The sequence below is a fragment of the Lipophrys pholis genome, assembly GCF_963383615.2.
Source record: "Lipophrys pholis genome assembly, chromosome: 8".
In the NCBI taxonomy this organism is placed as follows: domain Eukaryota; kingdom Metazoa; phylum Chordata; class Actinopteri; order Blenniiformes; family Blenniidae; genus Lipophrys; species Lipophrys pholis.
The window spans coordinates 7,198,865-7,226,713 of NC_137630.1; the positions used below are offsets into that span (position 1 = coordinate 7,198,865).

At 42.9% G+C, this 27,849-nt stretch overlaps 1 protein-coding gene across 1 annotated transcript in view; it reads left to right on the forward strand.

Moving 5' to 3' along the window:
- LOC308113696 (plexin-B1-like) overlaps window positions 1–27,580 on the forward strand; it is a gene marked incomplete at its 5' end in the record, with an annotated part of 49,304 nt that extends 21,724 nt beyond the window's left edge. The window contains 25 exons of the mRNA XM_080470126.1: window positions 205–298; window positions 378–547; window positions 1,982–2,133; window positions 2,220–2,325; window positions 3,107–3,243; window positions 4,013–4,186; window positions 4,987–5,209; window positions 5,300–5,542; window positions 6,470–6,646; window positions 7,829–7,977; window positions 8,057–8,157; window positions 8,233–8,450; window positions 8,543–8,721; window positions 8,806–8,872; window positions 9,407–9,553; window positions 10,750–10,933; window positions 12,187–12,290; window positions 12,422–12,506; window positions 12,894–13,066; window positions 14,256–14,416; window positions 15,074–15,221; window positions 15,351–15,415; window positions 16,422–16,497; window positions 16,720–16,794; window positions 25,672–27,580. Coding sequence (XP_080326252.1) covers window positions 205–298; window positions 378–547; window positions 1,982–2,133; window positions 2,220–2,325; window positions 3,107–3,243; window positions 4,013–4,186; window positions 4,987–5,209; window positions 5,300–5,542; window positions 6,470–6,646; window positions 7,829–7,977; window positions 8,057–8,157; window positions 8,233–8,450; window positions 8,543–8,721; window positions 8,806–8,872; window positions 9,407–9,553; window positions 10,750–10,933; window positions 12,187–12,290; window positions 12,422–12,506; window positions 12,894–13,066; window positions 14,256–14,416; window positions 15,074–15,221; window positions 15,351–15,415; window positions 16,422–16,497; window positions 16,720–16,794; window positions 25,672–25,776 — 3,513 coding nt within the window. The 3' untranslated portion in view covers window positions 25,777–27,580. The remainder of the gene's footprint in view (window positions 1–204; window positions 299–377; window positions 548–1,981; window positions 2,134–2,219; window positions 2,326–3,106; window positions 3,244–4,012; window positions 4,187–4,986; window positions 5,210–5,299; window positions 5,543–6,469; window positions 6,647–7,828; window positions 7,978–8,056; window positions 8,158–8,232; window positions 8,451–8,542; window positions 8,722–8,805; window positions 8,873–9,406; window positions 9,554–10,749; window positions 10,934–12,186; window positions 12,291–12,421; window positions 12,507–12,893; window positions 13,067–14,255; window positions 14,417–15,073; window positions 15,222–15,350; window positions 15,416–16,421; window positions 16,498–16,719; window positions 16,795–25,671) is intronic.
- Window positions 27,581–27,849: the final 269 nt, after the last annotated feature.

Genomic DNA, 27,849 nt, shown 5'->3' on the forward strand with positions numbered 1-27,849 from the left:
TTATAGCGTCGATACATCTGTAATGTGCTCGAGGAGAGAAATCAATGAAAATCTGCCCTCTGATTGTCGGCCTCTGTGTGTTTGCATCACTTTGTTTGATTATCTCTCAGGTGCTGATAATAAAAAGTCACCACGCCTGCTTTGCACGTGGTTTTGAATAACTTCAGCTCATACGCATGTTGACGTGCGCCGCTCTCCTTTCAGTACGCGTATTCTGTTTCGGTGGAGGAGTACCGCGCCACCATCAACGTGAGGAGGAGGAACAACCACCTGGTGGACAGCGCTGAGGGTCTCCACGGTGGGCGGGCTCATCAGTGTGTGTGTGTGTGTGTGTTTTTCTTCAACATGACTGAACGTCTTCTCTCGCCTCGCCGCAGTGACTCTGTTCAACTGCTCGGTGGGCCGGTCGGACTGCAGCCGCTGTCGCACCGCCGACCCCAAGTACGGCTGCGCCTGGTGCGGTGGAGCGTCCAGGTCCCGCTGCCTGTACCGAGACTCCTGCAGGGAGGATATCAAACACACCTGCCCCGCTCCCGTCATCCACTTTGTGAGACTTTCAGATCTTTTCCTGTTGTAAATTCCTTTTTTTTTTTTATGAATCCCCCTCAGGTTGACCTAAAAAAAAAGGCCGCAAACCTCCACTCTGATCTCTGATTAGTAAAGCCAAACGTGGGTGGACACGCCTATTGTCACCTACAAGCAAAACCCTTTAAAGCTCCTATCTTGTACAGTTTTTCAACAATTTCGCATCGGTGCCATTTGTCCAACAACATTGTATTCAAGGTGTATTTCATCAAATCCAGCCTTGGTCCTGAATGTCAGTCAGTCTAAAAGTCCCTCTACTGAGCTCAACTGAGAACAGGCTGTTTCTGTTTCTGTGTCTGTCCACGCCTACTCCAGGTCCGACTCAGGGACAAGAGCTTGTCGGTGTTTCACATTAAGTGGTTTCAATATTACTGGTGACCCTTTAGCGTCCCTCGTTGCTGCTAATAACAGATGTTAAAACCACGACAGAAATCCGTAGTTGTCCTGAAGAACGCCGCTTAACAGCATTTACAATGAAGTTTAAAAGTGTCGTACCTGCAGTGAGTCTTATTTTAATATATGTTGTTATTAGCAGTAACAATGGACGCTAAAGGAAGGCAATCACCATTTAACAATGAAACCAGTTAATCTAAAACATCGGGACAGTGTGCTAAGGTTTACGGTGGATTTATCGCTATGACTCGTATGAACGCTGTTTTTCAACCAGTTTGAACCAGAATGTGACCCAGAAGGAGAGGCTCCTGACAATGTTCATTTAAAAATAGGGTGTCAAAATAATTTACTTAATTTGGTGGTAAGTGTCATTAAAGTTACTACCAAGTAGCTAACACTAGCCCCTGCTAACTTTGATGTTAACTGTTGCTGAATTTATTCAGTATTTCAGCAAGGCAGAGCTTCACTACCAGAGGGAGTGGTTATTTCCCCTCATAATATCATGAAAGGAAGAATCTTTGAATTGCCTGTATGAGCACACAGTTACTAAAATGTGGATCAAATGAGAGCAATGACAGAGGCTACATACACAGGATATATGGACGCATGTTACTGTTATAACACCATCTTAATGTGAATTTTGCCCGATATGGGACCTTTAATATAGAAGCAATGGGCAGTTTTGCAGCTCCACTCTAGTTTCTGTAACTCTATCGAGTTTGGATTTATTTGTTAGCCTCAGATTTGATCATGCGAGAAAGCCCTCGGGTTATAACTTTGATTTACATATTTCAAATGGTCAAAGTTTTCTTTTTTTTTTTTACAGTTCTCTTCATCATTCTGTTACCAGGTACAGGTTAACAAACCTTAAAAAAAAAACCACCTTCAGTGAAATGTTAGCCATCTTTAGCATATAACACAGTAAAGTGTTATTTATTTGGGTGGAAACTTTGGCTTCTCGCTTGTTATGAACGTTCATTCTAAGTATGCCACCCTCTTCCAGTTGGATCCAGTGTCTGGTCCCGTAGAAGGGGGCACGGTGGTCACCATATCGGGCTCCAACCTGGGTCAGAGAGCCGAGGACATCCAGAGCTGGGTCAGCGTGGCGGGCGTCCCCTGCAGCGTCATCCACAGCAGATACGAAGTCTCGTCGAGGCAAGACGTCCCTTCACCTCGCAGATCCACTCACGCGGACGGGAATCGCCGTCATCTTCTTTAACGGAGCCGTGCGTCTCTTTCAGGATCGTCTGCGAGACCACCAGCAGCGGGGGGGAGAGGAGCGGCCAGGCCTCGGTCAAAGTGAGGGGCGGAGGACTCGGGCTGTCGGCTCAGGTCTTCAGCTTCCAGGTAAACTGGGAAAGTGTGTTTTCTCATTCAATCGCACGTATCGTCTCCCGATGTCCACTTTTACTCCAAATAAAGGGATAAGCCTTTTCACGCCCCCTTCAGGGGCTGTAGCCTGTGATCGTTCTGTATCCCGGCGTGTCGCCGTCTCTCAGGCTGTAATGGCTGTGGGGCGAGACTTGGCAGTGAGGGGCAGAGAGGAGGAATCATCCTGGAAATATGGAGACGTTTTCACTTTTATGTCTGATTAAAGAAGCGGTGAAGTGGAAATAAAGCGGTAGAAGTCATCAGCTCGTAAAACAGTAAAAGTTTGACAGCAGCTTTAATGACCTCGTTTCCCACAATGCACCTCTGCGTCTCTTTATCTCGTCATGAACACGCTGGCTCAGTAACACTTTATTGATCCCGCTATTTCTTTCGTCCTTCCTCTTCCTCCTCGTCTTCCTTTGTTCTCCTTCTCTCCCTTCTCTTCCATCTCTTGACCCCCCTTTTCCTCCTTCTCCTCCACCTCTCCTTCCTCCTCCTGTTTCTCCTCCCTCCCCCCTCTTCTCTTCCTCATCTCATCCTCCTCTTCCTTTGTTCTCCTCCTTCTCCCCCTTCGCTTCCATCTCTTAATCCACCTTTTCCTCATCCTCCTCTTCTTCCTCCTATTTTTCCACCTCCTCTTCCTCATTCTTGTTCTCTTCCTCTCCCTCCCCCTCTTCCTGTTCCTCCTCCTTATCTCCTTATTCCTCTTCTTCTTCTTCTTCTTCCTCCTGACCTCCTCCTCCTCCTCCACCTCCAGGACCCAGTGCTCAGCAGCATCTTCCCCCAGAGGGGTCCGAAGGCGGGGGGCTCATCCGTCACCATCCGGGGTCGCAGGCTGAGGACGGGTCATCCTGCAGACGTGGGCGTTCTGGTCGGGGGCGTCCCCTGTGTGGTGTAGGTGTCTCTGAGGATGAAGATGTACAGCCGGGGATTTGGATTTGCATAGTTCATGATTGTTGGCAAAATGTGTGCGACGATTACAATTGTAATCATCCTGATAATATTTCTACAAAGCAAAGAAGTAGAAAAACCTCACTCACAGTGAAATAGTGTTCTATAAAGTGATTTACAGTTCTGGCTGGTTGTCTAGGTGGCTCCCTCAGGAGAATTAAGTCAGAACTTAAAGTTTTTCCTTCAACCAAGTCATAAACTTTGGTGGATTTCTGCATTTCCTGTATTTTTTTTAATGTAAAACACTTCATAATGAGTTCAGTTCAATCCAGGAACAATTCAATTTGTGTTTGTATACTTAATACTTTGAAATACTTAAAAATTTTCAGCATTTCAATGCAAAAATCTTAAATGATTAATTTATTCATATGATGAGTTTTTTTCTGTCTTGATGCTCCTCAGTTTGTCTGAATCAGATCAGTTATTGTTGCTCAACAGCCTTTATCACGCACACACATGAAAACATGAGGTTGCAATGACGTTAAAGATTAGATCTATTTTTACTGTTTATAATTTGATCCAGAATCTTAGTTTGTGCATGTGGCAGTGCTCTTGAAGAAGAAATGACAGTAAAGTGTGTGTGTGTGTGTGTGTGTGTGTGTGTGTGTGTGTGTGTGTGTGTGTGTGTGTGTGTGTGTGTGTGTGTGTGTGTGTGTGTGTGTGTGTGTGTGTGTGTGTGTGTGTGTGTGTGTGTGTGTGTGTGTGTGTTCAGGCTGAACATCCAGGAGGACCAGATCATCTGCCTGACCAGAGGCAGCAACAGGACCGGAGAGCACAGCATCACTGTGAGGTTTGGAGGAGCAGAGCGCCACCTGCAGGGTTCGCTCTATCATTACACCCCCAATCCAAACATCACAAAGGCGGCGCCCTCCAAAAGCTTCCTCAGGTACTTTCTTTGGAATGTTACTGTAGAAAAGTAAATTATGAGGTGACGATGAGTCAGGCTGAAGTTAAGGGTGAAGAAAATGAATGTATGTCAAATGCATCGTCTCCATCAGGGATCAAAACGTGAGATTTTCTGGGATATTAAATGTAATTACGCGTTGTAGTTTAGAGAAACGAATGTGTAGCGTGTTTCACAAGCTGCATGCTTCCACAATAATACACTCAATTCCATTTGCTTGTGTTATGATTCCATTAAAGGAGACAAAAGCCAAACTTGGATCCACAAAAATGAAAAGTTTGGAGACGTGAGGCAGATTGGTGCGTCTGGACAGGTCACCAGTTTATCACATAGTTACAGAGACACTTTGGAGTCGCTATTTAACCTCACACCTGTTTTTGGTGAAGAAAAATTAACTAAACTAAATTACATTATATACTTTTTACTTTACTTAACTCATCTTCATATAGCGCTTCAAAAACAACCACAGTTGAGCCAAAGAGCTGTACATAAATAGACACAAAGAATTAAAGAAATGAGGTGCGATCAGTACAAAAAACGATAAGATACAATAACATGGCAGCAAATAAAATGGGCAGAGTCGGGTTACAAGCCAAGGAATAGAATAGGTGTGAAGATTACTTAGAAAAACTCTTCCTATTGATTTGGAACACACCAGATAGTTTAGATTCATGAAAGGAAAATAGAAATTGTTCTTCCCTCAGTGGATCCGGGTCACGTTTACATCCATTGTTATCAGTGTAAACCTTCAGCAGCGTGAATCTTTCTCTCCACCCCCACAGCGGAGGCAGAATCATCCGAGTGTCCGGTCACAACCTCGACGTGGTCCAAGAGCCCAAGATGAGGGTGACCCTCAGCCCCCCGGATACCCTGCCCCCCCGGAGGAGGCGGGGTCTCCTCGCAGATGCCCCGTCCCCCCAGAGGAGGCGGGGCCTCCTGCGGAGGTGGAGGAGGATCGTTCCCGAGGCGGAGTGCCCCGAGGGGACGCTGTGCCACGTCAAGCAGGTGGCTTCATGTTCCTCCGCTCCTCCATCCACTCCTTTTTATCCTGGCCTTCCTGTATAACTCCCCCCCCCTTCTCCTCCTCCGCCCTAGTACGAGTCCCGCTGCATCGTCAACAGCTCCTCCCTCATCTTGTGCCCCACCCCGGCGGTGGGCCAGGAGGCCCGCCGGGCGCGGGTCAGAGTTCACTTCCTGTTGGACAGCCTTCACTTTGACTTCAGCTCCGTGGGAAACGAAGCCTTCAGCTACGAGCTCAACCCCAAGCTTTACCCGCTGAACCAGAACGACCCCAGCAAGCCGTACCACCACAAACCGGGCAGCATCATCTCCGTGGAGGTCTGTGAGCCCCCATCAAGCCCACAGGCTGGAACTTTTAACCTTCATTCACTCTCATGAGCTGTTCTGGATAAGACCTGCACAATATAGATATGATGAATTGTTTCCATGAGCTGTTCAACAATTTAAAATGAGAAAGAACACTGAGATTAATGGCCGTCTTACAAAAACAAGTATACAGTATACTCGATATTTTTTATACTCTGTGTCTAGAATAACTCTCCTCCACAAATAATGATACAAACACAACATATTAAAACACTGATAGATTTAAAAAAAAAAAATAAAAAAATCCAAATATCTTGCATACAAAAGTCCAGAAAAGACTATAATAATGTTTCCCCAGCAGAGTTCAAACAATGTGGTGGTCACTGTCGTACTGGACGTAAACACTGTAAAATCACATATTTAAAGATGCTGAACATTTATAATATGGTGCCTTGTTTAATGTTTAAATTCATACCTGGCAGAGAAAAATTATTTTAAAATTATTTTAATAAAAATTATAAGTAAAATATAAATTTATAACAATTAGAAATAGTATTTTAAAAAAGAAAATGTTTTTTAAGCAGATTCTTGTGAAAGTTTGATTGTTTCACTGTATCAACATGAGCGCGCCCTCATTAAATGACAAGGTTCCTCAGAAGTTACTCACTACTTGAATATGTTTTAATCCATGTACTTTATTACTCTTACAAGTAATGTTTTTGAATGCCTACTCTGCTTTTACTCGAGTAACAGTTGGCACAAGGTTCTGTGTCATTTTTTGGGGGGTTAATTATACTGCAGGGTCTTTTTTGTTGGCGTCCAGTGTTCAGAGGATAAAACTGAACCTGCTGGTCGAGGCAGCTGCAGTGCATGATGGGAGATCTGCACGTCTGCAGAGAGCCGCTAGCTCGTCTCATGTCTTCTGTCGTCCACTGCAAGGGGGAGAACTTGGACCTGGCCATCTACAAACAGGAAGTGGAGGCTCGGATCGGGGACGGCCTGTGTTTGGTGAAGACGCTGACGCACAACCATCTGTACTGCGAGCCGCCGGCGCAGCAGCCTCCGGTGACGGGCGGCAAGAAGCCGGACGGCGTGGACAGTCTGCCGGAGTTCACCGTGAGTCACTCACCTCTGGGAGTTTTCTAGAGTTCAGGGTCTTCTCCACAGTTCAGATGGTTTTCTGGCTTCTCCAGAGTTTAATGGGTTTTATGAACTTCAAGGAGATTAACCGGAGTTTACCGAGTCTCTGGAGTTCAGTTTGTTTCCTGGAGTTTAGACAGTTTCTTTAAGTTTAGTGTGTTTTCTGGAGTTCATAGTGTTCTCTGGAGTTTAGAGTGTTCTCTGGAGTTCATATTGTTCTCTGGAGTTCATAGTGTTTTCTGGAGTTCATAGTGTTTTCTGGAGTTCATAGTGTTCTCTGGAGTTCGGACTGTTTTCTGGAGTTCAGACTGTTTTCTGGAGTTCATAGTGTTCTCTGGAGTTCGGACTGTTTTCTGGAGTTGAGTGTGTTCTCTGGAGTTCGGAGTGTTTTCTGGAGTTTATAGTGTTCTCTGGAGTTCGGAGTGTTTTCTGGAGTTTATAGTGTTCTCTGGAGTTCGGAGTGTTTTCTGGAGTTTATAGTGTTCTCTGGAGTTCGGAGTGTTTTCTAGAGTTCTCACCGTTTTCTGGAGTTCAGACTGTTTTCTGGAGTTTATAGTGTTCTCTGGAGTTCGGAGTGTTTTCTAGAGTTCTCACCGTTTTCTGGAGTTCTTAATGTTTTCTGGAGTTCTAACCGTTTTTTGGAGTTGAGTGTGTTTTCACCCACAGCACCTTTGATGCTTTCGCAGCATTGAATGAACTGATTTTTCTAGTTTTAGAGCATCTTCCTCTGTTGGCACCCGCCGAGCTCATGCAGCGCTACAATAACACCGCTGCAGGCACAGTGTTTACACCAAGCTAATTCATCAGTTAGTTTCTTGGATGAGTAGTTATTTTTTTTATTGGCTTTAACTAGTAAAATCTTTTTCTTTTTTCTTTCTAAACCTTTTGAAACTTTCTTGGCTTCTGTTAAAAATTGATACGACACAACTTTATATTCTCGTAAAGTCTCTGCATTTGTGTTTGATCAGTTTGTGTGTGTGGCATTAAATGTATGGTTGAAAGCTACGCTACATACATTCTGCTATTTAGTTGTTAATTTGATGAATTCGGTATGAAGAAACACTGTGAGGATCACTGGATTGTTTTCTGCTGTTTGTTTGCTTTTAAATCAGGAAATGGCTGGTTTCTTATTATTGTGTGTGTGACTTTGGTTCCCAGGTGAAAATGGGGAACTTGAACTTCTCGCTGGGCAGAGTTCAGTACGACAGCCAGGCTCAGTCCACCTTTCCTCTGGAGGCTCAGGTGGGAGTCGGGGTGGGGGCCTCCATCCTGGCTCTCATCGTGCTCATCATTGTCCTCATATACAGGTGAATTCTCCTCACCGCCATGATTATCTTTTGATTGGTCGGTTCTGTAGATGAATGTGTGTGAATGTGCTCCCGTCAGGAGGAAGAGCAAACAGGCCATGAGGGACTATAAGAAGGTTCAGATCCAGCTGGAGAACCTGGAGACCAGCGTGAGGGACCGCTGTAAGAAGGAGTTCACAGGTACAAGTCCACTTCCTGTTTCCACCGTGATTCACCCTGAACACAGTGAAACCGCAGCTTTCATCTGCTCCTCAGACCTGATGACGGAGATGATGGACATGTCCAGCGACCTGGTGGGTTCAGGGATTCCTTTCCTGGATTATCGGGCGTACGCAGAGCGGATTTTCTTCCCGGGCCATCAGGAGTCGCCGCTGAGACGAGACCTCGACGTCCCGGAGAGCCGGAGGCAGACGGTGGAGCAAGGCCTGGTGCAGCTGTCCAACCTGCTCAACAGCAAACTCTTCCTCACCAAGGTCGGTCCGCCGTACGGACGCTGGTTCCCGGAGGCCCCGAGCAAAACGAGACGGCGTGTTCTCTTGACTGCTCCTTGTTGTTGTGTCTCCAGTTCATCCACACGCTGGAGGTCCAGCGGACCTTCTCCCCCCGGGACCGGGCCTATGTGGCCTCTCTGCTCACCGTGGCGCTGCATGGCAAGCTGGAGTACTTCACCGACATCCTGAAGACGCTCCTCAACGACCTGGTGGAGCAGTACGTGGCCAAGAACCCAAAACTCATGCTGCGCAGGTGAGCCCCCCCCGTCCCGATCGTCCTGGGTCCAGACGGAGACACGCATTATAAAACTGACACGTTTTTTTATTTTGTCTCCAGAACAGAGTCGGTGGTGGAGAAGCTTCTGACTAACTGGATGTCGATCTGTCTCTTCACCTTTCTGAGGGTTTGTAGAAACAACATTTCACTCACAGCTGCATCAGAAGTTCACACAGGTTTTACTTTGATAGCTTTATTATTATTATCACCATATTTGGATTTAAGCTCAGACTGTTTTTGTGACTGAGAACTGATCATACTCAATAAAATGAGTCAATCCTGGGAAAGAAAAAAAAAATGGATGGATGGATGGATAGATAGAGTATACAGCACTGCTCTCTAGTGGTGGGAAGCAGAATCACTTCTTATGTTTCTTTTAATTCCATAAAACCTGGAACTGTTGTGTGTTTAAATGAAAAAGTCCGCTCTCGCTGTTCTGACTATAAAAACAGGAGGTGGAATGACGATTTATGAAAGCAAAACCTAACATTTGGTCACTCTTCAGCACAAACGCATTTATTAAACAACGTTCTTTGACATTTTAACCCTCCTGTGAAGAGATTCAGTAGATTTTCTTAGATTTTCTGGCTCGAGAGTTGTGAAAAAATACCCTGCGAGTGCCTGTTTTTTTCTAAGTTACCCTGAACTTTGAATGTGTCAGGAGTCTGCGGGCGAGTCCTTCTACATGCTGTTCAGAGCCATAAAGCACCAGGTGGATAAAGGACCTGTGGACGCCGTGACGGGGAAAGCCAAGTACACGCTGAACGACAACCGGCTGCTGCGAGAGGACGTGGAGTACCGCACTCTGGTCAGGAAACACACCTCCTCATCAGACATCCTGGAAATGCAGATTCTATCACCATTTTCCAACATTTTTTATTACTTTTTTTCTTTATTAATCTGTGGATTTGTCAGATATTGAAGCGACTGAACAGTGCGAGTACAATACAAAGTGCATTCTTTTTTATTTATTATTACTTTATTTATACATGTATAATTATGGCGGCTCAATATGCTACAATATACACGTAAAATCAATAGATTATGTTTTTATACTCTGCGAAGGTTTCAATATGAAAAGAAAGTGGGTAATTTCTCTTGATTTCCTACATTAAGGCTGCACAAGGTATTGTAAATGTCACTATGGGATATCCAAATATAGAAAAAAAAAAGCGATTAATCATGTTTCCATGCATTGAGCTCATCCAAACCACAGAATTCTAAAGATTCTATGATTCTATGATCTATTCTCTAGATTCTAAAGAAATTCTTAATCGCTTGACAGCTTCAATCATTTCTTCGGTGGAGGTCACGGGGGAGAAATCGAAGGCACAAAAACTTACGAAAAATAACCAACAACAACAAACAACTTAACTTCTCAAACATCTTCATAGAAAGCTATGAAGATGTAACCGACGAGGGCCGAGAGAAAGAGCACTGTTATCTGGAAGAGCATCCTCTATTTAAGCGTTTGTAGTTATTGCGATACTTTAATCATTATCGCCATCATCAGCCACATTGAAATTCAATCACAGGAGGTTCGCTTAAGAATTCTTGTTTTTTTTTTACTTCTGTTTAAACTTTTCTGACTCATTAAAAGAGAAATAAACATGTTTAAATACACAAATTATGCCTTCAAAATGGACTAAAATACCACCAAGTTACCAAAAATTGTAGTTTATTGGGCCAAACGAAGTTGATGGGTGGGACAATTTGGACGTTAAAAAAATAAACTAATTTGTCAAGATTCATATTAAAGGTCCAATATTATGCAAAATTGACTTTATAATGGTTTTCTAACAGTAATGTGCCCTGATAGCCTGCGTATGAGGCTCCAGAAGTGAAGAAAGTCGTCTCCCTCACTTGTTTGCTCCACTTCCTATTGAATGTGTGCTCATACAGGCGATTCAGAGAGTTTCCCTTTATGACATCATGAGGGGTAATAGCTGCCCCAGCATAGTCAGTCGGGAAAAGAGGCTGATGAGCCTCGTTTCCTCTGTGCAGACTCTGAATGTGGCGACGCTGGCGACAACGAACGGAGGCGGCGGCGGCGTCACGGCGACGCAGACGGTTCCCGCCAAAGTGCTGGACTGTGACACCATCACGCAGGTGAAGGAGAAGCTTCTGGAACAAACCTGGAAGGGGACGTCGTATTCGCAGAGGCCGCACATCGACTCTCTTCTCCTCGGTGCGTTTTTATCAATGAACTGACTGTAGTTTAATTATCATTTGTCATTTAAACCATGAACATCAGTTAAACGTGGTTTAGTCTTGTAATAAATCCAGTCAATGTAAAAGAACGAATAATAGTAAAAGTTACAGATTGTTTACTGAGAAGTTACATTAGTGGGCAGATGAGGCTCTCTGACCTAACCTGGTGAGTTTCTAACCATTTGACTGGATTACAAGATTCAGCCTTTTTATAAAAAAATCTAGCAACCAATGTATCACACTTCTCAATACGGCGGAAATAGATTAGTGTTAATTAATTTGTTCATATTTTGTTCTCGCTTTCTCGAATGAAACCGAAAGAAACCTTCAAAAGTCAAACTAATTAGATTCAAATCATCCCATACTTCAACAAGACTAACCCCAAAAATGATTTTCTTACTGACTGATTTTAACCAATAACGAGATTAAGTTCAATCTCACGTTTAAATGTTTTTATTATTAACGATCACTCTTCAAGCAAAAATCTGTCCGGTTGACATCAGACCAGGAAATGATTACAAATCACACTGAAACCAAACGTTCCAGATATTTATTACTTTAGAAAAATGTTCATTCGTGTATATATTTAGTTGTTTGTTTTAAAAAAAAAGTATTTAAGAAATGTGTACATTTATTTCACAATGTTAATCGTGTATAGTAATGTATAATATATAGTATAATAATATCAAATAATAACATTTTGTACCATTTTCCTGCGTTGAACTGGAATCATGTGGCTGTTTGCACCTATTTATGTTGAGATGAACACAACAGGAACAGAATCACATAGTTGTTTTTTTTCATCAATTGTCGTGCAAAAATTAAATAAAATTAAAATGTTGTTTATTGACTGTCAGGGAGAGTACTGTAAAGTACCAGAGACAAATATTAAACTACAGACGACATGGATTCAATGGCTTCATACTCTCTCTACATGCATTGTTCTTCCTAATTAGCATATTTTTGAGTGTAATTTCCTCTCAGTGGGTTATTTACAAACTAAATGACTATTTACGATGATGATTTATTAAAGATATTTATTTAAGAATTAATTTATTAATGAATTTGTGGGAAGGTTTTACTGCTGGAGTGTAAAAAAGTATTTGAGTGAGTGTCTTTAAGACTTTTAGTCTCCAACAGGACGACTTTAAACAGGGTAAAGGGGTTTTTCCAACACTTTGGTTTGAAACGTCCTCTCGGCTGTGTGCGTGGGTTAATATTTCCCCTCAGAGTGGCGTGCAGGCGTGGCAGGTCACCTGATCCTCTCGGACGAGGACCTGACGTCCGTGGTTCAGGGCTCGTGGAAACGCCTCAACACGTTGCAGCACTACAAGGTGAGAGCAGGTCACACACACACACACACACACACACACACACACACACACACACACACACACACACACACACACACACACACACACACACACACAGAACAGCTCCAGTAAGGTTCACGGTGTGCTTTCAGGTGCCTGACGGAGCGACGGTGGCCCTCGTCCCGCGAAACAACAAGCACCATCTCCATGACAGCCACGACTACATGCCTGGAGAGAGTGAGTCTCTGTTCAGTACCGACGAGGAGACGCGTCCAACGATATTTCTGATTTGTGCTTCGATTGGGACCTTTAAGTCCTCCCAGTGTGTTTTTTTATAAGATGTTTAAGGGCTTAGTTTGCCCTGAATTAAGACTCACAGCCTCATTTCTCTCAAACCAGTTCTGATATAGATCATGTGATGTTAAATAAGAATCCGTTTACACACGCACGCACGCACGCACGCACACACACACACACGCACTGCACTGAGCCTGAACAGCCAGCAGAGGTCAGTGTTTGGATGATATTCAGCGGCGATCATGTTAATAAAGTTGAGAGTACTTTGTAGAGACTGACACGTCCCGAGCAGACGCGGGCCCGTTAAACTCCGCCCCCTCCCCACAGAGACCCCCATGCTGGACGACGGGGACGAAGGAGGCGTGCGGCTGTGGCACCTGGTGAAAGCCAGCGAGGAGTCGGAGCTGCCCAAACACCGGAGGGGCAGCGTGAGGGAGCGAGGGGGCGAGAGGGCCAAGGCCATCCCGGAGATCTACCTCACACGCCTGCTCTCCATGAAGGTGAACACACCGTTTTCATACCGTAGCACCTGGACTACAGGTCACATCCCTCCAAAAATGTGTTGTGAGGAGTTGTACTGATAATTAATGTGAAATAATTCAGACGGTGGGTTATAAAACCACATTCAATGACTTTATGAAGTCAATAGATTATATACTGGTTTGTTAAAATAAATCTTTAATTTGCACTTTCTGATCCTCTTCCTCTGAAATATGTTGCTGTTAAGATATGAAAATGTTTTCTTTTACTGTGCATCACCTTCACATACCTTTTAATTGTGGTGGTGGAGAATTATTTAATTGAATAAGAATTAAAAGTGAAAAAAAAACCTTTGTAAGATAACATCTAAGTAAGCATATGATAAAATTAATAGTACAGAAAAAATACTCTAATAGTGATGTGTCTCATTATAAAATAACAAAGAATTTCTTTGCATTTTAAAATACTTTTCTTAAATTTTGAAAAGTTTTATTAAAATTATTATTCTTATTTATTTTTACTTTTTCTCCAAATGTTTCAGCTCCCACTTCGACTAAAGTAAGAATTATTAGTGTTGGGGGAAATAGTTCAATAAATAAATACATAATATAAATTAAAATTGACATGAAATTGGTAAAATTAACAAGCATATTTCATATAATAATAATAATAATAATAATAATAATAATAATAATCATAATCATAATCATAATAATAATTTTCAGGGCAATCATTTTTTTCTATCATTTTATTTATTTCTTTGTGTTTTTCCATTTATTTGTGATAAATATTGAAGCTCCTCCTACTTTAGTAACAAAATAAAATAAAATGTTATAGGTAGACAAATACGCACAATAAAAACTGGATCAACTATTTACAAATGAATAATTACAATAAATATTGTTCTTCAAGAAAAATTACACATTCTCAACTTATTTTGGAAAATTAAATATTAGTTAGAGGAAAAAACGTATTGAGGTTGAGAGAAAATCTGACTGCCTCCCCCTCGGGGTACTACCTCAGACCGCCCCCCCTCAAAGGGTACTTCCTCAGATTCCCCCTCCCCCCCCTCAGAGGGTACTACCTCAGACCGCCCCCCCTCAAAGGGTACTTCCTCAGATTCCCCCTCCCCCCCCCCTCAGGGGTTACTACCTCCCACTGAGTGAGACGGTCTGGTCTGGTCTGGTCTGCTCTGGTTCTGTCCCTCAGGGCACGCTACAGAAGTTTGTGGACGACCTCTTCACGGCCATCCTCAGCACCAGCCGGCCCGTCCCGCTGGCCGTCAAGTATTTCTTCGACCTGCTGGACGAGCAGGCGCTGCAGCACAGCATCACCGACCCCGAGACCATCCACATCTGGAAGACCAACAGGTGACCCCCCCCCCTTCCCCCCCCCTACAGGTCCTGCAGGTCCTACAAGTCCTCAACAGGTCTTAAAATTCCTCCAGGTTTGGAAGGAGACAAAAGTCCAGGCGAAGCAACATCGTTCATTTGTTTTTCTCCACACACACACACACACACACACACACACACACACACACACACACACACACACACACACACACACACACACACACACACACACACACACACACACACTGCTTCAAGATTCAAACAACACATTGTCTCACGTTTGTCCCTCGACGGATCTTTATTTCTTTATTTTCTTTTTTGTTTCCTTTGTGCACATGAGCGTCACTGTACAACTCTGCCCCCTAGTGGTCATCTGTGGTATTACTCTGTATGTGATCGGCATCAGGAAGCTCCCTGAACCAGATTAGGAAGAAATGTTTGTGTTTTCAGCCTTGAGCTTTAATTTAGTGACGGTCGGCAGCCTGTTGGGACGTTTTTCCAGTTTGTTGCCGGCAGGTCTCCTCCCGATGAGACGCAAACGTGTCTGTCTGGAGGAGTTCCTGTGACGTCTCCCGTCATCAGCCGGCATCAGCTGCAGCCCCGTGCGACTCTTTAAGTTCGACACGGCGGGTTGGAGGACGGATGAATGACCGGATCTCTCCCCGTCTGACACAGTTTGCCGCTGCGGTTCTGGATCAACATCCTGAAGAACCCGCAGTTCATCTTCGACGTGCAGACCTCGGACCACGTGGACGCCGTGCTGTCCGTCATCGCCCAGACCTTCATGGACTCCTGCACCATCGCCGACCACAAACTGGGACGGGTGAGCGAGCGTGAACACAGTAACCCCACCGAGCTCCCAGTGCATGTGCCGAACTCCTGGTTGGACGAATTGTTGGATGAACCAGATTCCTTCCCTGTGACGCTCACGCCTCGTTTCTTCCTCGCCCAGGACTCTCCCATCAACAAGTTGCTGTACGCCAGAGACATCCCGCGCTACAAGCAGATGGTGGAGAGGTAGGAATATGGCAGCCAGTCGCCCCACTGACCCCGGGCATGAGAAATGGTCTGTGGAGAGAAAACGAGAGGGGAGGGGGGGGGGGGGGGGGGGGGGGGGGACAATCTGTCAGCTCCAGACAGACGGTAGACAAAGCCTGCGAGGCGTCCATGCCTGGCTGGGCTGAGAGCAGACTGCTGCACTTTACACTGCTGATGTATGGAAGCATCGCCGGGACGCTCTTCTTGGGGTTTTTTCATCAGCGATAGTAAAGTTTTGGTTTTTCTACATATATTTTCTCACACCAGAGGTTTCTATTAATAAATACTTTGACTAAATATATCCGCCCGCTGACATTTTCCACAATCAGGAACAAATTCAAACTAGTAATGGAAATATTCAAACTTTAATTCTACTATAAATATATCTGCGGCTAAAACTACTAGAAATGGCTCGAAAGGTAAAACAATTCCAAGTTTTATTTTGTAATTTATTTTTTTACCATCGATTGAATTTATTTTTATTATTTGTTAACCATGTTCTGAAACAACATGCAAAGAAATACTTTAATAATCCCAGAGGGAACTTCTTAGAATGTGTGTGAATAATCTTTAATCTTTTTTACTTCGTAGCACTTTCAGATTGCTTGAATGTAAAGTGCATAAAAAAAACTATTATTATTATTATTATTATTATTGTTATTGTTGTTGTTATATCCATAAAACCCTTTCTAAATACATATCTGATTAAATCTAGATTTTATAGATCTACACAAAATAAAATCTACATCCAATGTACACACACATTTCTAAACCCATATCATTTTACACATACAAATACACATTTAACACATATATCTAGCTCAACAAGAGAAAACCTATTTAATCCTACCCCGTCTCTAATATTCAATAATCACATTTTACAATCACCCTGCTTTATGCAATTACTGTAGATTTGTGAAAATATTGATATAAATCAATCAATTCTTCATTTTGAACCTTTCCTCTGTGTTTTTCTGTCCTCCAGGTACTACGCAGACATCCGTCAGACCATCTCGGCCAGCGACCAGGAGATGAACTCGGCTCTGGCTGAACTCTCCCGTGTACGTTTTTCACTTTTAGCACCAATAACGTTATTTTCTTTAATTTATTTTATTTTCTCAGGCAGAAGCAAGAACACATGAATCATTTCAGGCCCTCGAAGTTTTTCCATCCGGGCGGCTGCATGACAAGAGCCGAGAATTAAATATGAACGACAGCCGGTGCGGTTTTCAACAGCTTCCACCCGCTGACGTCTCTCTATTTTTAATCTCCTTCCCGCACAGAATTACGCGGCGGAGGTCAACTGCCTGGTGGCTTTACATGAGCTGTACAAGTACATCAACAAATACTACGATCAGGTGAGTTCCTCACAGGCGTGGCTGCTTGGTTTTGCTGAGATTTATTCCAAAGCCCAAATCACTAAATCTGAGTGAACACTGACAGATTATCACTATAAATCAGTGTTTTTTCAGAGTTCATCAAGTCTCCACCAGGGGGCACCAGAGAGCTACAGTAGATAAAATCACCTTTGCCTTTAAATTTCTAAGAAATGAGCAAGAAAAAATTCTGAAACTATTTATTCTACACATTTCTGGAGTTGAATGTATTGTTAGTGTGACACTGACCAACTCAAATACTGAAATAAGCTTTTTATTTACAAATAAATGCTATTGCTCATACAACTTTAATTTATTTCCAAAGCTCCTGATCTGCTTTCATAACTAATATTTTGTAAAAAAATTTTTTAATAAAGAATAAAAAAAAACTTTAAGTTTCATCCTGTAACATCAGAAATTTCCCCAATTTTTAATGATAGCAGATCAAGACAATCCTGCCTTATAACATCAATGTCATTAGCAAAAGTGTCTTGCTTACATCAGCTTTTACTTTTAAATATTTTTTCATTTTTTACTTTATGTGATCAGAAAGTGTCGTTTGAAGTGAGACCAGGTGGAGGTAGCAGCTCGTGATGCTCTTCATCGTATTCATGGAGATTTGTGTTTTTACCTCGACTGTCAAAAGGCCTTTTCTCTCTGAATCCTAAACGTAATTGTCTTCCTGATCATTGTTCACCACTTCATATGTATCACGTCTCTTTTTTTTTTACCCAGACAGCCTGCGGGCTCTTGGCGCGCTCACTCTGGTTGTGCTCCAAAAAAATCGATATCCGTCCATCGGCCGATGTTTAATATTTCAGTCCGACCTCTCATTTTGCTACTTTCAGCCTGTAACTTGAACTCTGTTTGCCCTCGGTGCAGACTGACAGGCTCATACTTGTCTGGTTGGGTTTATAAGCTGCTCATGTCTTGATCACACTCAGTACCTCAGTGAGTTCAAACACAGCAGAACATTATTCGAACGTGAACCTGGAAGTCTGAGCTGAGGGCAGACAAATCCCTGAGGCAGGAAAGGAAAATTACTGTAAAAAGTGAAAGGGCGACACAGCAACATGTTTACACGCTCATCAAAGTACCATCTTTTCCAGACTATAAGTCACTTCTTTCTTTCTTTTAGTTATCTGGCTGGTTAGAAGCGACCTATATATCAAAATATACCACATATTCACCAAGTACTGACAGCAACTTAGTGTCTGACCTTGTTTTATGTCAGTTTTTTTGCCTTGTTTGTCTCTTGGAGGTTTTTCCAATGTTTAAAAAAAAAAAAAAAAACATTTTTATTTTTAGATAATTTATAGCCATTTTCCACTAGTACCTACTCAGCCTCGGTCGTTTTCTATGACAATATCCTACCACTGCGGCGTGGGCGGAGTCATCAGAGCTTTTCTCCGTCATGTACAAGTAATCACGCCTGACGTGATGCGGAGCAAACGTGCATTGGATATCAGCTCAAATAACAAATGAAATAGTATATATTTTCATATATTTCTCAGTAATATTACAAAATGTGGAAAATTAAAATGCGGTGTTTTGGTTTCACTGGTGCCCGTGTTAACTGGTGACTTCTGCCGCCAGCCGTTAGCAGCAGCTGACATTGAAATAAGACAAACAAACGGTACGATACTTTAATATGGGGACATTATTCTAGCAAAACGATTTGTCTGTATTTCAAAGAGTACAAAGAGTTGTCATTACGTGCAAAGATATCAGTAGTTGAAAAGTTTTTTTCTCAACCTGTTGGTAGACTGCCAGAACGAAGGAGCCTGTGAGCCTGTGCTCAGGGCCTCAAAACCCAGTCTTCACAGCTTGGAATCCTATCATGGCAGAACTGTAGCAAAAGTCACGTGTAAATAAATTTTTTTTTCTGTATTTTCAGCATTTGAAATCACAAATATCTTTGTACATATTGACAAATCTTTTTGCGTACAAATTGTAATACAGATGAACAGATTTAAATACCTAATTACAGACAGACGACGTTTGCAGATTCAGGTCCACATTGAGAAATTCTTTTACACATTGGCAACTCTGACTTTGGACAGACGGATTGAAATACAGACAGAAACTCTCCATACGCACTGACAAATAGTTTTCCTACATTAATGCCCCCATACTTTAAGCTTTAATGGACGTGTGGGTAAACGGCGATCGCCAGGACAGCGACGGATTTTGGCCGGGTTTTCTGTGAAAAGGGGGACGCTCGAAGAAGCCGGTCACCAGTTAACAGGGAAACCAGTTAATCCAAAACACCGGTGGTACCCGTGGCTCGGAGACCTCCTGATGCTCGTAGCGTGTTGCTGTGGAGCTCCTGAATCCTCTGGTCACCAGACAAAGAAACATCTGCACCTGGTCGCTGCTCCACTGGGTTTATTTTTGTACATCCGTCTCTGTGAGCGTTTCTGTCGTGTTCAGAGGATTCCGGGGTGAAAGAACCGACTCATCAGTGTTGTGACGCGCCGGCCAGTCAGCGGCCTGCCGCCTGCCAACATCACACTTTCTTTTTTTTTTTTGAACAATGTCTTTTTATTTTCAAATACAACCAATAAACAATATAATCACAGAACTTTTACATCAATTTCTCAATAACCCCACCCCACCCCACCCACCCACAGTTACTGGACCATCTGCAAGCTTACTAAGCACATTTGTAAACATATTGACAACAAAAAGGAAAATTAAAAATAACAGGTACATAGTCACTTGGGTTATGTTTCAATATTGGCAGCTGCCATGTTTTCCACAAAAGAGATAAATGGCTGCCAGGTAATATAGAATTTTCTGGTGGACCCCCTAATGGTATATCTAATTTTTTCTAAATGAATATGGCGCATGACTTCCCTTATCCATTGGCCATATGTAGGAGGCCGGGCATCCTTCCATTTAAATAGAATAAGTCTCCTGGCGAGCAGGGTGCAAAAGGCCATCATATTTCTGAAGTGCCCAGGGAGAGGAGTGGCCCCCGGGGCCACACCAAACAGTGAGATCATTGGAGAGGGATCTACTGTTGTTCCACATATTATAGAGAGTGTCTCAAAAATAGACCGCCAAAAACTGTACATCTTTGGGCATAGCCAGAACATGTGTAGTAATGTGGCTGAAGCTTGTTTGCAACGGTCACATGTAGGATCAATATCTTTATTAAACCTAGTTAGTCTTTCTTTGGTCCAGTGAAGACGGTGGACTATTTTAAATTGAACCACAGCATGTCTAAGGCATATTGAGGAGGAGTAAATTCTTTGTATTATTTGTTGCCACTTTGCTTCTGGAATTTTTTCATTTAAATCTTTTTCCCATCTGTGTTGGAGAGAGTCCAGATTATCCACATTAGATGTATTTAGTAATATGTACATTCTACTTATTATTTGTTTTGTGTTGACTTTACATTTGAGAATTGCTTCCAGTAGAGTTTCAGGTGGACGTAATGGAAATTGAGCAAAGTTAGAGGCCACAAAATCTCTGGTTTGTAGGTACCTGAAGAAATGGGACTTGGGGAGATTAAATTTCTGTGATAGTTGTTCAAATGAAGCAAACCTGTTCTCAACGTAGAGGTTAGATAATGCTCTTATTCCTCTTCTTGACCAAATATCAAATGCCTCATCCATCATTGATGGGGCAAACAAATGGTTTCTTAATATTGGTGCTGAACATGAAAGGTCGATAAGGTCAAAAGACCGCCGAAACTGATACCAGATTTTGAGTGAATGAATGACAACTGGATTTGAGGTAAAGGATGAGATAGGCTGATTTAGTGGTAACTTGGAACATAATAAAGCTACTGATGAAGTAGAACCAATGGAAGTTTTCTCTAGCACCGCCCATTCAGGGTCATTGACATCAATGCCATCATTCTTCACCCAGTATAACAATGCTCTTATATTGGCAGCCCAGTAGTAGTACATAAAATTTGGAAGTGCCATACCTCCAGTTGAGCGGGGCCTCTGTAATATATTCATGTTGATTCTTGGTGGTTTTTTATGCCATATGAAGGATGATATCTGGCTGTTTAGGTTGTGGAAGAAAGACTTTGTCAGGAAGATGGGGAGACACTGAAATAAATAAAGAAACTTAGGGAGTACATTCATCTTAATTGTGTTGATCCTGCCCCCGAGGGAGAGAGGTAGATGGTCCCACCGTTCGAGGTCTTGCTTCACCTTTAATAGCAGAGTTTGGTAATTGGCCTTAAAGAGATCTTTGTAGTCTGAAGTAACCCATATGCCTAAATATCTGAACTTTTGGGGGCTTATTTTAAAGGGGACTGACACAAAATGCTGTTCTTCCACTTTAGTAATGGGCATAAGTTCACTTTTATGGAGGTTTATTTTGTAGCCCGATATTTTTCCAAATTTTGAGAGTAAAGCTAATAGTTTAGGAAAACTTGATATAGGGTTCGTGATAAACAATAACATGTCATCTGCATAAAGTGAGACTTTATGCTCTGAACCTGCCCGATGTATACCCTTGATAGCAGTGTTCTGTCTCAGGGCTAATGCAAGCGGCTCAAGTGCAATAATGAATAAGAGTGGTGACAGAGGGCATCCCTGCCTTGTGCCTCGTTTGAGCTCAAAGTAGGTGGACAGATTGTTATTCGTGCGCACGGCTGCCATTGGTAGAGTATATAGAATTTTAACCCAGGATACGAATTTAGGGCCCAAATTTAAAATTTCTAAAGTCTTGAAAAGGTAGTCCCACTCCACCCGGTCGAACGCCTTTTCAGCGTCAAGTGAGAGAATTACCTCAATATCATCGGGTTCGCGCAGGGTGGGACCATAGAGAATGTTAAATAATCTCCTAATGTTGTAAAAAGGAAATCGGTTTTTTGTGAACCCCGTTTGATCGGGTGCAATAATAGAGGGAATAATCATTTCAAGGCGACATGCCAGAATTTTGGCAAAGATTTTTGTGTCAGTGTTCAACAACGAAATAGGCCGATATGAACTGCACTCAAGAAGATTTTTTCCTGTTTTAGGTAGCAAAGAAATAACTGCTTGTCGCATGGTTGGTGGTAGGGACTTGTTAACAAAACATTCTTCAAATACCAATAGCAGTAACGGAGAGATCTGATTTGAGAATTGCTTATAAAACTCATTTGGGAAGCCATCTGGCCCTGGGGCTTTACTACTTTGCATAGCACTAATTGCTGAGGCTATCTCCGTGGCTGAAAAATCTTTTTCTAATTCAGTAGACAGCACTGGGTCTACACGGGGTATATTCAGGGTTGTAAAGAAGTCATTTAAAGCAGAGGGGCTGGCAGACGAATCTGGAGTATATAATGATTGATAAAAACTTTTAAAACATGAATTAATTGTTTCATTGTCGGTATGTTTTAGACCATTTTCATCATTAATTGCAGGGATGGTTTGGTTAGCAGTTCTTTGGCGTAGCTGATGTGCAAGCGATCTCCCAGCCTTTTCCCCATGTTCGTAGTGTGTATGTTTGGTTTTGGAAAGAAGATATTCAGCCTGTCGCGTAGATAAGATATTAAACTCCGTTTGAAGTGACAGACGTTTTTTGATAGTGTCTGCCGTGGGGGAGTGACTGTGCAGCGTGTCCAATTCCAATATTTCATCTGTTAATTTTTTAAGACTTTCAGTGTTTACTCTTTTTTTATTTGCGCAGTATGAGATTATTTGGCCCCTTAGATATGCCTTTAGTGATTCCCATACAATAGAGGGTGACATTCCTGGTGTTTGATTAATGTTGAGAAACATTTTAATTTCAGCTGATATAAAAGTGGTAAACTCTTGGTCTGAAAGAAGTAAAGGGTTAAGTCGCCACAGACGACATGTGATTTGTGTATTCGGAATCTGCATTTTCATAATGACTGGGCCGTGATCAGAGATGACTATGGCTCCATATTGGCAGTTTTTTATAGTATGAAGGATCCTTTTGTCTACAAAGAAGTAGTCGATACGTGAATATGTCCTATGGACAGAGGAAAAAAAGGAATATGCTCTGGTAGTGGGGTTGCGAAATCGCCAGACATCTGCCACGCCATAGTTTTTTAGGAAGTGCTGAATAGAGTGAGCCGATTTTGACAGGGATGCCCTCCTAGAAACACTCCGATCCATATTGGAAGAAAGTGTACAGTTGGTGTCACCACCAAGTATGAGGTAGTGTGTTGTCATATCTGGTAAGCGAGAGAAAAGGTTTGTAAAGAATTTGGGATCATCCCAGTTTGGGGCATAGATGCATACTAAAATAACTGGAAGTGTGTATAGTTTTCCCACAACAATGATGTATCGCCCAGAGCTATCTTTCTGTACATCTGATACTGTGAATTGAGTAGTTTTATTAATCAGAATAGCAACACCTCGAGTCTTTGAGTGGAAATTGGATTGGTACACCTGACCAGCCCATCCTCTAAGAAGCCGAGTACTGTCCCCTGCGCTTATATGCGTCTCCTGCAAAAAGGCTATGTCTGTATCCAGCTGTTTTAGGTGCGAAAGGACTTTTTTCCTCTTTACTGGATGATTCATGGATTTAACGTTCCAACTTATAAAGTTAACAGGGCGGCTGTATCCTCTTAAGTTACTCATGTTGGCCATAGTGTGTATGCAAGGAAATATGCATCACACATGAAACCCAAGGACTGTAAAGTACAGTTACAAATATATTTAAAGAAAGAGGTGCAATGGTATAATTTCGGTTTGTAAAATGGTCCAGTTAACTCCCACCCCCCCTCACCTACACGGACAAGGTGATTACAACATCCCTTGAACAAAAATCCACACATATTGTGCTTGTCTTGGGGAACTAGAAAGCTCAATGCTTCACCCGCCAAGCCTTCCAAGTAGGATTTGAACAGCAAGATTCAACATGACAAAGTCTGTAGTACTATATTGTACAGTGTATCACAGTTATAATTATGAAAGAGAATACTGAGCAACTAAACAAACATAGTTGTTACAACCCATAATAAACATGAAATAAACTAGAGATATATATGGACGTGCTAATCAGGATGTTCTCTAGCTTGTAATTACATAGAAACATTAGTATACCAATGTAAATATGAACTTAAGTTTTTTTTGTTGGAGAAAAATAAAAAAATGAGAAGTTATGCATGCGTGAAATAACGTTTCAGGATTTGAGATTCACTCGGCATCACAGAACAAGCAAGTCAGAACAGGCATTCAAACATTTTCAATCTCAGAGGCACTGTCCAGCCTCCATACCTGGAATTATGCTCGCCTTCACATACATCATAGCCTTGCTCGGATCCGTAAACTCCACGGCTTCTCCTTTGTAAGTGATTTTGAGGCGGGCTGGAAACATTATTCCGTAACGGACTCCCTGTCGGTCGCGGAGGAGCTTTCTCACCTCCGTGAACCCGGCCCGAGCCTTGGCCACCCCCGGAGTGTAGTCAGGGAAGATGGTGAGCAGTTCTCCTTTAAAACGCAATGGCCCGCGCGTGCGAGCGCGACGCAGGACCTCGGCGCAGTCTTGGTAGTAGTGGAGTTTCGCAACGATGGCGCGCGGTTTTCCATCCGACCTCCGCGGGCCCGGGGTCCGGTGTGAGCGGTCGACGAGCGGCTCTTTGTCCAGCTGCAGCACCTCCGTTAGCATCTTCGACACTGTCGCTGTGGCGCAGGAGTCAGGTGTTTCCGGGATGCCGATGATTCGTATATTGCACCTCCTCATTCTCCCTTCCATATCCTCACACTTATCTTGAAGTTTTGCCATCTCTATCTTCATATCACTTACTGTATTCTGGAGAGTGGCTACTTCGTCCGACCATGTTGAAAGTCCCCCCTCAACCTCTCTGATGTTTGCCGTCATTTGGTCGATATCGGATTTCAGCGCAGCGGTGTTGTTGATTATCTCCGTTTTCACTGCTTTCAGCTCGCTCTTAAGAAAATCAAAATCTTCAGCGAGGGCATTTTTCAGTTCGGACTTTATCACCGCTGAAATATCCGCTTTAAGTGAAAGAAGGATTTCCGACTTTAAGCGCGCTATTTCCATCTCTCCGGTATCCGCTGGGGGTGGGGTCTTCTCACCTGGACTCTTGGAAACACTCTGGTCCGAGGAGTTGCTTGGCCTCGTGCTGGCTGGGCCAGAATACTTGTATTTCCGCAAATTAGTCGCCATTTGTCCGTCCTCAGTGAAGAAGCCTTCTTTGGAGTTATATCAATAAAGTTGTAGTTGCTGTATACATAAAAATACTCATTAAATATTGCTTTTAGTAGAGGCTCGACGGGAGCTCAAGCTAAACACGGCTTACTCCATCGCGGTCAAGCCACGCCCCCAACATCACACTTTCTACTCGCCTTGACTTCCCCGACATTCTCCCATAAGAACCACAAGAACAAGAAGAAAAGTGAAAAAAAAAAAATAATTCTGCAGGAGAGGTCATACTCCGAGGAGAAGCTGTCGAACTCACAGGCCACGCCCCCTCACAGCGGCCACGCGTCTGTGAAGCGGCGTTTAAACTTTTCAACTGCACAGCTTATTTCTCGCTTTGAATGTTTTCAGAAATACGTTTCTCTGAACTGTTTCAGCCGTAAGAGAGAGTCTGTGTCTGAGCCGCCATGTTGGTTTTAACTACAGGAGCCGAGTGATGCGTTCAGGTGCATCACGTAAAGCCGCAACCCGACATGTTAACGAGCCGCGGGGCTCACACAGTGGCGATGCTACGAGCTAAATATGACTGTTCTCATGGAGTATGAATCGGCCTCGAGCTCGCCTGGAACCCCGGCTGCCCGGGTACCGGGTACTAGTCGAGGAGGAACCGGTGGGAACGCTCCATGAGGAGATCGGCCGTGACATCACCGTGACGGTGGATCATTTCGAGGAGCTTCCAGCTGGAGGCTCACTTCTAACCGTGTTGTTCTTTTCCAGATCATCACGGCTCTGGAGGACGACGCCACGGCGCAGAAGATGCAGCTGGGCTACCGGCTCCAACAGATCGCCGCCGCCGTGGAGAACAAGGTGACGGATCTATGACCCCCGAGGCTGGCGTGGATTCAGACCTTGAAGAAAGACTTTGTGCGGGTCGACGTCTCCTCCTGAAGAAAAACCTGGTTTTGTTTTTTGTTTTGTTTTTTTTATTTTTCCTTTATGAAGGACGACAAAAGGAAAACTGTGGTTTTTACCGCGGCTTTGAGGAACGTTCCGACGCTGGACGGGAGAGGCTCCGGAACGCCGTCGGGTTCCCCGCAGACTTGAGGAGGGGAAAGTGGAGAAAAACGTGAAAAGAAGCGAATGAAAGCAGGAACTTCTACGGACAGTTTTCCTCCACGTGGATGAGCTCGCCCGCAACGAGAATCACCGTTTTGTCGAGTTTCTTTACTTGATGTTTTTGTGAGGAGAGGAACCGCACAGAACATTCCCGCCTGGCGAGGAAGAAGGACGTGAAAAGGGAAGAAAAAAAAAAAAAAAGAAGAGGACTTGAGCTTTTTAACACCAACAGAGTTTCTTACCCAGTCGTGTCAAAGTCTTACGAAAAGGACAAACGATGCTTCTTTAAATCATTCATCCAAGTCTTACCCTCCTCCGGCGGTTGATCCGCCGCCGCCGCCGTGTCACGTTAACCGTCGCTCTGGTTTCCATTTCACTTTTTAAAAAAAAAATTTAAATTTCCTAACACGGCACCTTTTCCTTTGACGGTACTTTTAGAGCGTCAACCTGCCGAGTCAGCGTTTCAGGGACACAATAATGTTAAAAAAAAAAAAAAGAAAGAAAATCAACAAAGTCGAGACGATTCTCACTAGAATCCGTATAAATGTCGTTAAATTGTTGGAAGGAATCGTCCCTGACGCGAGCATGTTGCATGACGTCCGTCATTTCCGTCGGAATCCCAAACAGACTCACGGATCTCGAGTTCTCGCCATTGAAAAAAAATACCAGTTTTCATTATGTCGGAGAAAAGACGTACGTAGATGAAGACTCACGGTCCCAAATGTACTTCGTTCGCAGTTTCGCTGTGTTTTCTCACGAGTCGATACAGAATTTCTACTTTAAAAAAAAAAAAAAAAAAAAAAAAAAGAATCCGTCCGAAGTTTTTACTTCAAGTTGAACCGACGTGGAGACGAAGACACGTCAAGCCTCACCGGAAATACTTGTCTTTGAGTTTTTTTTAAGTTCCATGCGCTACAGTGCGATTTGCTTGATCGATCCGATTCTCCAGATTAAAAAAAAAAAAAAAATAGCAGCTTTACTCAAACTCCAGTTTCTCCGTCGAGCCAAATCGTAGAGCCGCCGGCCCTTTAACTGGGAAACCTTCTTTTTAAACCGCGGCGCCTGTTGCTGTGCGATGCCACTCGTGAAAGTCTTTTATTAGATGTTTTTTTCAATTTAATTTATTTGTTTATTTATTTTGTCGCTTAAGTTGTTGTTTCTTCCAGACATATTATAATTTTTTTTTAAAAAACTGTCATTTTCCGCCTTTTTTTTTTTTTTTTTAAATGTCATTTTCTTGTTGTAATTTTCGGTGTTTTATCTCCACGGTTGAAGATCAACTTCACAATCATTCTGCTGATTTGACTGTTTTTAAAGGACGTAGGAGGGATGGGGGTTTGTAAAGTTTGAGGCGATTATCATGTACATTGAAGAAAAAAAAAAAAAAAAAAAAAGGAGTTTATTCTGATTGTCTGCGACGCCGTCGTGTCGTTTGTGGCTTATCTGTGTTTGCAAAGCTCCGTTCTGGTGTTTGTACTGTAGATAATCCTGACTTTAGCCTCCGCCAACTAACTGCTAGGATGAACTTAACAACGACGTGATGTGACGCAATAAAGTGATCCAGATGTTGACGGCTGTGTCGAGTCATTCCGCCGCAAGTTCTTGAGAAGGTGCAGCGTTGATGGTTTTCTGAGGAGGGAGAGGAGAAAGCAGCTTCCTCTCTCAGGACTTTATGCACTTTGGAAAAAAAAAAGTCAAAATATAATGTTGATTTTTTTTTTTTGTTTTTTGTCCATTTTTTCCATCATTGCACTTGAGATTCTTTTTTTTTTTAAATCATGCGCTTAAAAAAAATTTTTTTTCATCTTTTTTCCATTTTGCATTAAAAACTAGTTGAAA